General features: G+C 43.5%; 1 protein-coding gene across 1 annotated transcript in view; it reads left to right on the top strand.

The window, feature by feature from the left end:
* Window positions 1-756: 756 nt before the first annotated feature.
* The window catches only part of HOMER1 (homer scaffold protein 1), an 88,320-nt gene continuing 78,024 nt past the window's right edge, over window positions 757-11,052 (top strand). Inside the window, exon 1 of the mRNA XM_054652671.2 lies at window positions 757-1,337. Within this exon, the coding sequence (XP_054508646.1) occupies window positions 1,333-1,337 (5 nt within the window). The 5' untranslated portion in view covers window positions 757-1,332. The remainder of the gene's footprint in view (window positions 1,338-11,052) is intronic.

The following is an 11,052-nucleotide window of genomic DNA, read 5'->3' as shown; positions in this document are numbered from 1 at the left end:
CTCCCCGCTCCGCTCTCCCCCCGCCGCCGTTCCCTATTATAGAAGAGCTTCCGGCGGCGTGGACTACTCTGACATCATCCTCCGCACCCCGGTGACGTCAGCGCCGGGAGCGGGGCGTGACGTCGGTGCGTAGGGGAGCGCGGTGACGTGTTCTATTTAAAGCTCCCCGGGCGGAGGATGGAGGCAGAGCGGGCAGGTGCCGCCGCGGGCAGGAGCACGGTGGCCGCGTGCGGCGCGGGGCTGTAGGGCAGGGCGCGGCTCCTCTCCGCTCTTCTCGCCCCTTCCCTTCCCTTCCCTCCCCTTCCCTCCCCTCCCCTCCCCTCCGCGTTCCCCGGGAAGGAGGAGCGGGACAGAGGTGCGGGCTCCGCGCGGCGGCTGCGCCAGCCCGCCGCGAGGGGACGAGCGGGCGGTGGCGGAGGTGTGAGGCGGAGGCGGGGGATGCGAGCAGGCACAGGCAGCGGCTCGGTGGCGCCGGAGCAGCCGGGCACCGCCTGAGGCGGCCATCGCTCCCTCCCTCCGTTCCACCGGCGGGGCTGAGCCCACGGCCCCGCCGCAGAACAGCGCGGGCTCGACGGCGGCAGCCCCTCCCGCCGCCCGCTGTCAGTGACCGATCCGCCGCGCCCCAGGACGATGCCCGCCCGCTCGCTGCAGAAGAAGGCGTGACGGCGAGGAGCGGGCCCGCCGCCGCGGGAAGGAGGAGCGGTGCCCCGCATCTCCGCAGCCGGGGGTGGGCGGGCGGGCAGATCGGGGGAACGCGGCACCCCGGTGCCCGCGGGCGACGCGCGGCCGCAGCTCGTCGGTAGCGGCCTCTCGCCGGGAGTCCGATGCCAGCGCCGGTGCCACGGCTCGCTCTGCCTTCTCGGGAAAATGCATCCGTGCCCGCCACGCTGCTGGCGGCGGTGCTAGGGGGAGCGTCGGCGTGGAGCTCTGTGCGCACCGCCTGCCCCATCCCGCTCCGCCTCTGAGGCACACGGAGCCCTCCGCGGCCGCGCACGTCCCGGCGAGAAGCGCCGCAGCCGCCGCCAGTCCCTCGCGAAGAAGGCGAGCGCCTCCCCGTTCGCCTGCAGGAGGGGACTCGTCCGTCCCCGAAGCCACCGCTGCCGCCCGCCCGGGGGCCGGAGCCGCTGCCTGCGGGCGCCCGGCGGGGCCGGTGGCCATGGGAGCCTGGCCCGCGGGGGGCGCTCCCTAGGGCGCGGGCGGCCCCGCTCGGCCCCCGGCGGTTGCGGCGAGCCCAGAGCAGCGGCCCCGCCGCCACGGGGCTGCGGAGCTGCCGGCGCGGCGAGGAGCGCCCCGGGGACGCGGCACCACCGGTGCCAGGCGCTGCCGGCCGCCATGGGGTAAGGATGTCGCGGGGGCCGCCGGGCTGGTGCCGGGGCTGGGGGTGGGAGCGGCCGCCCGCGGAGCTGTGGGCGCTGCTGGATGCGCACGGAGTCGAGGGGTCTCACTGGCGGGATGCGCCAGCAGCAGGAATCCTGCTGCAGTCGGTGCCATGCATCAGCCCCGTGAGGGGAGAGCCGTGCGATCCGTGAGGGGCGCACCACGATCTGCAGAGGTTTGTCTCCGCCGTAGCCACATCGGAATTCTGGAAGAGCCGTCTCGGCTCCCAGTTCCTCACTGTGGGGACCTCTCCCGGGTTGTTAGGCGATGTTCAGTCCTGAAAACGAGTGCTTTAAACTCAGTGCGCTAGGGTGAAATTCCAGAACAGGGAAGGCTCGCTTCCACTCTTCTGGAGTCTTCAGAGAATATCGAACTACGTGGGAATTTCTCAGTAAATTGAAGGCTCTGAGGAAGTCGGCTTCACAGCAGGTTCCCTGGTAAACTGGGGAATCCACTTGAGAGCTTAAGGAAATTAGAAGGAATAAAATCTATAAAATTAATCAGATCTTATACAAATTAGTAAATAAAAATGTGACATAGATACCTATGAAAACTTTCCACAGTCATATCCTTAGGAATTTGTATAGTGATTTGAAAAAATAATCCATGCTACCGGGCTTGTCTGATAGTGGAATGGAAACTCATCCATGTTCCAAAGCAACAGAAACCTGGTATGATCTGGCAAACTGCAAGGTGGAGGCAATCTACAAAAGTTACAAATCATGTCCTTTGTATTTTGGTCACTTAGGAATTCAGATGTGAAATTGGCATATTACTATGGGAGTTACAGATGTCTCCTCAAGCTGTTTAGGACATTTGAATTCTTCAATTTATTAACTTCCTTGCATGTGTGGTGATAACAGCTGCATCCTTGTCTCTGTGCTATCACTGGGGGTCACAGGTCAAGATGTAGGAAGGAATGACTCCTTGCTCCTTAAGCCTGTTTTTATTTTTCTGTTGTCTTCCCTTCCATTAAAAAAATTTGAACAGAATAAACCCAAACTTGCAGCTATCCACATATCCAAGAAAATGATGTTTCTGCCAAAAGTCTAAATGATACAATTAATTTTTTGGGATATATACTTAAAATTGCTAATCACACACAGGATTATGTAAAATTAAAATAATGGAAACCTTCTCATTGATTTAAAATCAATACTATATTTGTAGATATTTGGGTTAAGCATAATCATATTACAAATCCACTGAACTGTTGAAGAGGAGCAAACATTTTGTCTCCGGAACTCCAGCTCTCCTAGTGTTTTACTGTCATAGCTTCTTAATAAACACTACAAATCCGTATTTGTCGAGAGCTGAAATAATCTTAAAAAACACAATTGTTGGTGCGATAACTTGAGTGGTATCTTTGCACATCAAGGTCAAGAACACTAAATTTGCTAGCAAGTATTTTAAACACATTTTAGACAGTATGCTTTGGGGTATTGCAATATAGAATTCCTTTGCAGACCATCTTCTAACAAGAAGGGCAAACCTGAAATGTAGGCATGTACTACTGGTAAGCCCGCAACTCTCTAAATCTGAGTGAGCACACCCAGGCCAGGGACAGCACCTACTTAGTGCAACTATGGTTAAGTATCAGACATCTGTTACTGTTCAGAGCAGAGGTCTTGATTTGGTAGCTGTTTTGAATTAATTTCTAAATGCAAGTACCCATGGATTTCAGAGTATTTCTACACCAGGATGCACTGGGCTTTTAATTCAACAGTTGCTACTCTATACTCTGCGCTCTACCAAGGTCTAAAAATTGAGTATTCTAGAAGCAAGTTGCAAGATCATTGGTAATTCAATGTACCTGGGTCACATGATGGTCTGTGTATTATATTCAGTATTTAATGGGTACTGGTATGCTGTGTGAGCTTGTAGACTGATCTTGTAGTACCTGACTAGTGGAGATCTCACCTATTTCAATGGTTAGAACACAGAAAACTTGGTGGGGGGGAAATTGGCTTGCCAAACCAGCAGGAGCTTTCTTAGACTGATTACATATAATGAAGAATTCATTGTTCTGCTGTGCAATGTTTGGCACATGCAATACCATCAGGCAAGCCAGGTAATTATGCATTGGGTGTGTGGTGGAAACCAACTGGTGAGTAACTGGGCTTTGGGCCAGTGCTGCTATTAAACTTTTTTGGGGGAAACTTGAAACTAGAGAAATGTAGAGTAGTTCAGGACACTTCCTTATTGCTGTATCCTATATGTCTGTGTGTGTCTTTCATCTCACAAAAGGTAAGTGTATCAAACCCTGTGGATTATATAGGCCAGACACACAGAATGTCCTTTCTTGTTTCTCTATCTGCCAGTCTGTCTCACTTCTCCCAGTTCCTCATTCCTGTTGCATAAAAACAAGTTCTTATCAATAGTTACTGTTGAGTGATACAACCATTGTGGAAAGCCTTTTGTTGGATTGACCACATACAATATAGTATTCTTTAATAGAAAAACATGGATTTTGTGTTCTGTCCTAGTTGATAACATGTATTCATGTGTTCATTGCTAGTATTGCACCATCCATCTTCTTTAATGCAATCAAAAGTCTGATTGCATTAAAAATCCTCAAATAACAGCTCTAAAGCATACCCAGGATTTGTATTGGCAGCCTAGGGTGTCGTATGCATTGACCAGGTAAGTACTGTGTTTCAAGTTGGAACTGTTGCTATATTTTTCTTGTTATTGGTACAGCTTATACTTCGATCTGTGAGCAGGGAAAGTAGAGACAGGGATGCATTTGTTGTTTAGGCTGGAATGAATACACTTCTTTACAGACACAATGGGGAAGCTGCACAGCTGGGAATTCTGGAGAGATGCAGAAATTGATGTCCTATTAAACATAATATCTAGTATTAATTCCTGATTTATTGATGCGTAGTCTCTCCATAACTACTTCACATGATGGCCTTTACATGACAGCTGTGGACAAATATCTAAATTTGCTACTTGCTTTTCCCATTGTTCATGCTGAATTATAAGGAATTACAAGGTAAAAGGTTCTGGAAGACGTGCTCATTTCTGTCATGTCGTGTTAGTCAAGGTGTCTTTATAAAGACTTCATCTTCAGTTTTGTTGGCCTATGTTTAGTATGTTATCCTCATAAAGGTAGTTATGATATGTGTCAGTTTGAAATGGCAGAATTAGAATACTAGGGTTCTTAAGTTGGCTGGAGAATATTGAGAAAGATTAGTATTTTAGGGTATGCTTGTTAGTGCTGCACTTGCCTAGAAATAAGTATTTTAATTTTTGGTAGTCTGCAACTGGCTGATCCACTCCTAGATCTTACTCTATTTGAAGGATGTGCAGTTAGTCAAACATATTTCTTTAAACAGGACAAACTACAGTCTTGTCCTGAAACGTTTCAGTTTGCTTTCTCTATCTGGGTAACAACACATGAAAGCTGTTGGGACCCAGAAGTATTACTGTTCATTGAATTTGTCCAGACTCAAATTCTTTAACCTGTTTTCCTCCCACAAGACTTAATGGTAGCTTTCCCCAGACTTTGTTTTAGTAACACTTCTATCAGCTGTGCTCCACAGAATGCTTGAGGTAGTAGAGCGGAAGGCGTAGCTTCTTGGTAATAGTTCAGTGTTACTGCAATTCCTGACCATCTTGCTGTCTCAGCGGTAAAACGAGGTGCTTATTATGTGAGAGCAGTGGCAGCAAAGTAGTTTATGCTGTCTTCTGTACCAGAATGGAGAGTATAACAAGTTCTACAGATGACAAAACTTGGTTATCTGTAAAGAATTAGTAATGTATAAATACCAAAACAGACTGCATGTAAGGCAGCCTGAAATGGTTTAATAAACTACTTTTCAGAGAACAATATATGTAGACTTCTACCATGCTTAAATTATATTCTGTCACAGTCACTTTGAGTTCAAAACAAGCATAAGAAATCTGAACCAGATCTTCTGGCCTGGTAAAACATAAATGAGTGTCCTGAGCATCATGAGGGGATGATTGCTGATCTAGTGAAGGTATTTGTAATGAATTAAGGTTGCAATTGATCTGTTTTGGTATTTCCATGCATTATCAAGATTTTATAGGCCAACCCTTTTGGAAAAATCCTACTTCTGCTGAAAATAAACATTCAAGTCCTTCTGATTCATTATGCTGGGATTATTTTTATTATCAGTATTATTCTCATTTTTATTTTCAGTATTTATTCTCATTATTTTTACTCTCAAGGCAAGCATCAGATGTGTGTCTGTGTTATGTGTGTTCTTGTGGTTTCTTTTTCCAAAACAGTGTTTGCTCTACCTCAGTTACCATTATCTTTGCAAGACTCAACTAGATGTTGAGCCAGTATCTAAGGAAGTACACAATCTTGGAGCCACAGAAATTGCAATGGCTTATAATTCTGTAACAAGTCAGCACTTCTAATCAGGGAAGGCAATGACATTTAACTAGAGCTGAGCAGAGTATTTCTTCCTGCTAGTTAGTAAAAGTTTTAAGTTGAATTTAGATATCACATTTATGGGAATTTTTGTTGGAAAACATTTAATGTTTATGATTGTATCATAAAACTGTAATTTGATTAAAGGCTCTTAGCTAATCACTTTAAATCATTGCCTTTCAAATCTGTGTCTATGCACTAGTGTACTTCAGTGAAGAGCATTATCATATGATGTAACACTAATTTACTGGTAGGTTCTCATTAGTATAGGTGCCTTGGACATTGTTTTAGTTGAAGCTATGGTTTTCTAAGGTATTCCAAACCATATAAACAATGCAGATACTTCAGCCAGACTAGAACCTAGTTCTGCATCTCTTTTAGATTCTATAATTTGGAAGCTGTTGAGGCCTAAAATAATTACCAAGGACCAAGGTCTCTGCTAGTCCGGAGGTTAAAAGTTAAGAGGTGCTTAGCCAGGAAACCAGTGTGGTGTGTTCATACCCAGGCAGGCTGGAACTAGGCCTCAAATGGATATTGAATGAGTAAATATATACACGTGGCTGTCTTTTACCAGTGCACGCTTCCTATCTGAGACAGTTTTGCACTGGAGGAGACTCTCAGGCTTCCCCATGTGTGTGGTTATAGTGTTAGTAACAGTTAACTGTGACAGTGAACAAAGAAACTAAGTATTCTGTATTATTTAAAGTGGAAAAAAAACCCAGACTCCACCTCTTCTATTTTTTTTTTCCGTCTTATTTAAAGATACCATGAAACATGTATTTAAATGCCCTATTTAAAAGCCCCACTTAGGGGAAAGCTTTCTGTAAAAAATTTTCAAAGAGCATGCTTTCTAGTTCAGGGTTTTGTGCTGTTCTTCCTGCAAGGCTTTTTCAGATATATTCAGTCTTAAGGTGTAATGGGTAATGAAAGCATTGCATTATGAAAAACCTTTTTCATAATCTGCTTTATATCCAGTTTTAATAGTAGACTTCTTTTACCATTCTGTTTCAAGTTTTTATATTTCCCAAGGCCCAGCCATGTGAGATCCACCAAAATTAGTATTGTGTTCAGGACAGAAATACTAGAGGAGAGAAGAGGCTAGAGGGAGCTGTGGGTTTATTCTACCTGGTCCTTGCACTATGCAGTGTTGAGCTCTGTTTTATCTACACAGAGTCCTGGTAGTGGCATTACTCCATTTGGTGAAGTAATGGAACTGTGTTTCAATATTATATTGATTTTCTGGAACTGCATCACAATCATGCTTCTGGCAACAGACTGCACTCTGATACACTTTTTTGGTGGCAAGTAGTGATGAATCCCAGTCATCATTAAAAAATTTGTCCAGGAAAATACTGTTTAAACATGCAATAGATGATGTTGGATTGCCAGATACAAGCCTATATTGACATTTCCAGTAACTAGTCATGATTTCTGGTTTTTAAGTAATGATTATCAAGTTAGGTAAATTAAGCAGACTGCATTGCTCATTTTCTGTAATGAGAGGGGAGAAGTTGAAATACATAGCTCCTCTCAGGTTGTTCTTCTTCCTCCACGTACATGCAGATGATTCACAGGCACTGTTTTGTTGATGTTTGTGGTTGTTCTCTTTGCAAACATCCTGATTATTTAATTTTCACAGATCTTGCCACCAAAAGGTGGGAACCACAGAAGGCAAGCACTGCTTCCTCCATTTGTCTACTACAGCACCAATGTTTGTGCAGTGAGCTATGTCAGTACTGTGACCTAGCTGACTGCAAATACAGGGGTGTGCACAAGGGAAGGGCGACTACAGGTGGGAGAGACCTACTTTTTACTACAGCGGTGTCTGTTTACTCTGGTGGGAAATGTTTAAAAAGGTCTGAATTCAGACCTACTCCTGTTGAACCTTGCTCCTCAGTTTTGAAGCTCAGGTCTGGAAAGGTTTTTTGTGACTGTCCACTAGGTTGAATCTCAGCTTATTGAGAAATGATATTATTTTTCCCCTTTGAATAGTGTATTTTGTAGTAAAACAAAACAACACCACAGCCAAACCCAAACAAAAAAACTCACTAAACCCAAACAATAATAGGTTATATTGCTGGGTATAGAATTTGGGTTTTTAAAGTGCTTTTAAATTACTTATTGTGTAAATAGTATGCAGTATGGATCCATGGTTAATCTTGAATCTCTTCTTGTAATAGTACATATAATGAGATCTTCCCAGAGTTTTGAAAACTGAAGAATTTGCTTTAAATGGTCAACACTTTGCAGTGAAATGTTGATGAAATAAATAATCTTTGACATGTATTCTCACAATTCTTAGGCCTACTTCTTAGCCTGTTCATTTCCAACAGACTGCTAGTCCTGGCTTGTCTGTACAAAATTCTGAAAGAATGTATTGTGTGATAGAGGAAAAAAGCCTGTTTTCTCCACTGTGACTTACTGTGGAGTACACAGCCATGGCAGGTATCTTTCGTTACTTCTCATGCTAACAAAAATAAGCATATGCAATAATATGTGCTGTGTATATCTTGTCAAATGGCTGTATGCAGTAAATTGGGGTCCTAAGCACATATTCAGATAATTTGCTTTAACCCTCGCTTTTGCACTACTTGGGGGTTTTGCACTGACTGTGTGTGACTAAAAGAGTTAACCTGCAATTAGACAGGAACACTTCTGTTGGATTTAACTTAATTTCAGCTTCTGGATACTGATTTCCAAGTGCTTTTTCAACGTTTGAGTGTAAGTCCCTTTTCTACATCTAGACATGTGGAGGAGCTGATTTTTACTAGGAAACAATTAGCAGTGCTTGGGAATAGATGTTGTCCTGCTGATTGGAGTCACAGGTACTCATGATTCTCAGAAGTACTGCAGAGCTCAGATAATATGTCTGCCTACATATGATAGTAAAACTCAAAGGATCTTTGAGAAGTTTTCATAAAAAAAACATTGGTGCTGAAGTACATGATTAAGGAATGGTCTATTTTGGCTGAATTTGTGAAACGAGCCCTGAACACTAGATTCCCTAAGATAACCTCATATGTGAATGTAAATGCTGCCCATGTCTCTTACAATGGATCTTAATAGGCCACTTAAGATCTGAAGTAGTTTTTACTGAGGCTTATGCATTTGGTGAGCTAAAATGTGACATAGAAACTAAAAACAACAACAACAAAGCTTCCTCTTTTGTCCACATTAATTACAGTTTTTAAAATCAGACTGCAAAAAAAGCTAGAGTAGTTCTATTACTGGGATGGAATTATGAGTATTATAGGGTCCTTTTCAATATGCCACTTCTATTGTAAGCAGAACTGGAGAATTAATATTATTCTGGGATGAAGTTCTTAGACAAAGAAAGACAATCTGCATCTTCTATAATTGCTCTTATAAAGAACAATTTTACTTGGCATTAAAATATATTTAAAGAGTCCTTTTCTTCTCCTTAGTAACAATGGCAAATCCAACATTTAAAGAATACTGCTGGTCTTGAGTACTCAGAGATGGACATGGTCCTCCTCAAATCACTTGTGCTAAGTCAGCCTTTACAGATAGAATTCACATCTAAATCTTGCAAAGGTTACCTTCTGCTTCACCATCATGTTTGTCTTTTTGTCTTTGTACTTCTGCCACTGGCTAATGTTTTTGTAAAACCCAAGAATTTGCTTATTCAGGAAACCCTAGATTATTTTTTCTTATATCTGTACTGTTCATCTTCCTGAAGAACTGTTACTCTTCATTTGCTTGTAACATTGGAAAAAAATTTTGTAATTAACTATGGTATGAGTACTTCCTGCTCACGGCATTCTATTTACTATATTAACCAGTCTGTTTGTAAACATAAAACCTGTTAGGGAGTGGGAAATAGCAGTTTCTGCTACATCGACCAGTATTTGATGCTTCAGTTAAGCCTCTTTTGGACATAACCATGGCAGCACCTAAGTGCTTCAGTTTGGGAAGACTATACCATGTTTAGCATACAGCTATAAAATGTTTTTAAATGCAGCCTTCTTTAAAACTGACTTTGCAATGCAAGCATTCTGTAAATAGCTAATGAACCTGCTAGGTCTTGGCCACTGTTTATTTCATGGATACAGAAACACTGGGGCTTGCTCTGATAAATTTAATATCTGTTCTGATATTTATGCACAGGCAGGGGTGAGGGAGGCTTTTCTAGTTCTTATTTCACAGGTTTTGAAGGCATGGAACCCTACCAGTTCATTCAGGTACTATGTAAGGAAAATTGTTAATTAAAAAAAATTCATGCTAAAATAACTAGCACTTAAAAACACTGGTTCTTGCTCATTGTTTAGATGCTTCTTAACTAGTAGTAGCATGCATTTATTACTGAATATTTTTATTGAGCTGGTAAGCATAGGCCTCTAAAGTAGGCAATTGGAGCCAAAACTTCTGCACCAACTGTATGGTATCCTTTTTTTTTGCTCAGTTTGTCAAAATGGTAAGCAGTGTTCTGAGACCTAATTTTTTAAAAATTATTTTCATCTGAGTGAAGCCCTGACGCCCACCTGCTATCTTGGGGTTGGAGCTAAGGTCATCATAAGTGCCTTTCAGAAGCATAAGCTAAATTTTGAAGTGCTGTTTCCAAAGTGCTTGCTAATCTAATTCCACTACAACACATAACACTTTGTCTTTACGAGCCTCCACCAGCACAATCAAAGGAAGTGCATGACCTGTCAGTGAGAGAATGTTTCTTTACATTATTTCAGTAGCAATACCTGTGGCTAGTACTGATGTCGTTGTGTATTTCCAGAACTGTCATCTTCACAGAATCACAGAATGGGTAAAATAGGAAGGGCCTACAGTGGGTTATGTTGTCCAACCTCCCTGCTCAAGCAGGGTCATCCCAGAGCACACGGCACATGATTGTGTCCAGACAGCTCTTGAGTATCCCCAGTGAGGGAGACTCCACACCCTCTCTTGGCAATCTTTTCCAGTGCTCAGTTACTGCATAGTAAAGAAGTTCTTCCTCATGTCCAGGTGGAACTTCCTGTGCATCAGTGTCTGCCCATTGCCTCTTGTCAAATTGCTTGGCACCTCTGAGAAGATGGTCCACCACTGGTCCATTGTCTTTACACCTTTCCTTCCAATACTTATATACACTGATGAGATGCCCTCTCAGTTGTTTCTTCTTGATGTTGAACAGCCCCAGCTCCCTCAGCCTTTCATCATAAGAGAGATGCTCCAGACCCTTCATCATCTCTGTGGCCTCTGCTGAACTCACCCCTGGAGCTCCATGTTTCTGTTGCCATGAAGAGATCAGAACTGGACAC

The sequence above is a fragment of the Agelaius phoeniceus genome, chromosome Z (genome assembly GCF_051311805.1).
Source record: "Agelaius phoeniceus isolate bAgePho1 chromosome Z, bAgePho1.hap1, whole genome shotgun sequence".
NCBI lineage: Eukaryota > Metazoa > Chordata > Aves > Passeriformes > Icteridae > Agelaius > Agelaius phoeniceus.
The sequence above is the reverse complement of the archived record's forward strand: the minus strand, read 5'-3'. Positions and strand labels throughout refer to the sequence as shown.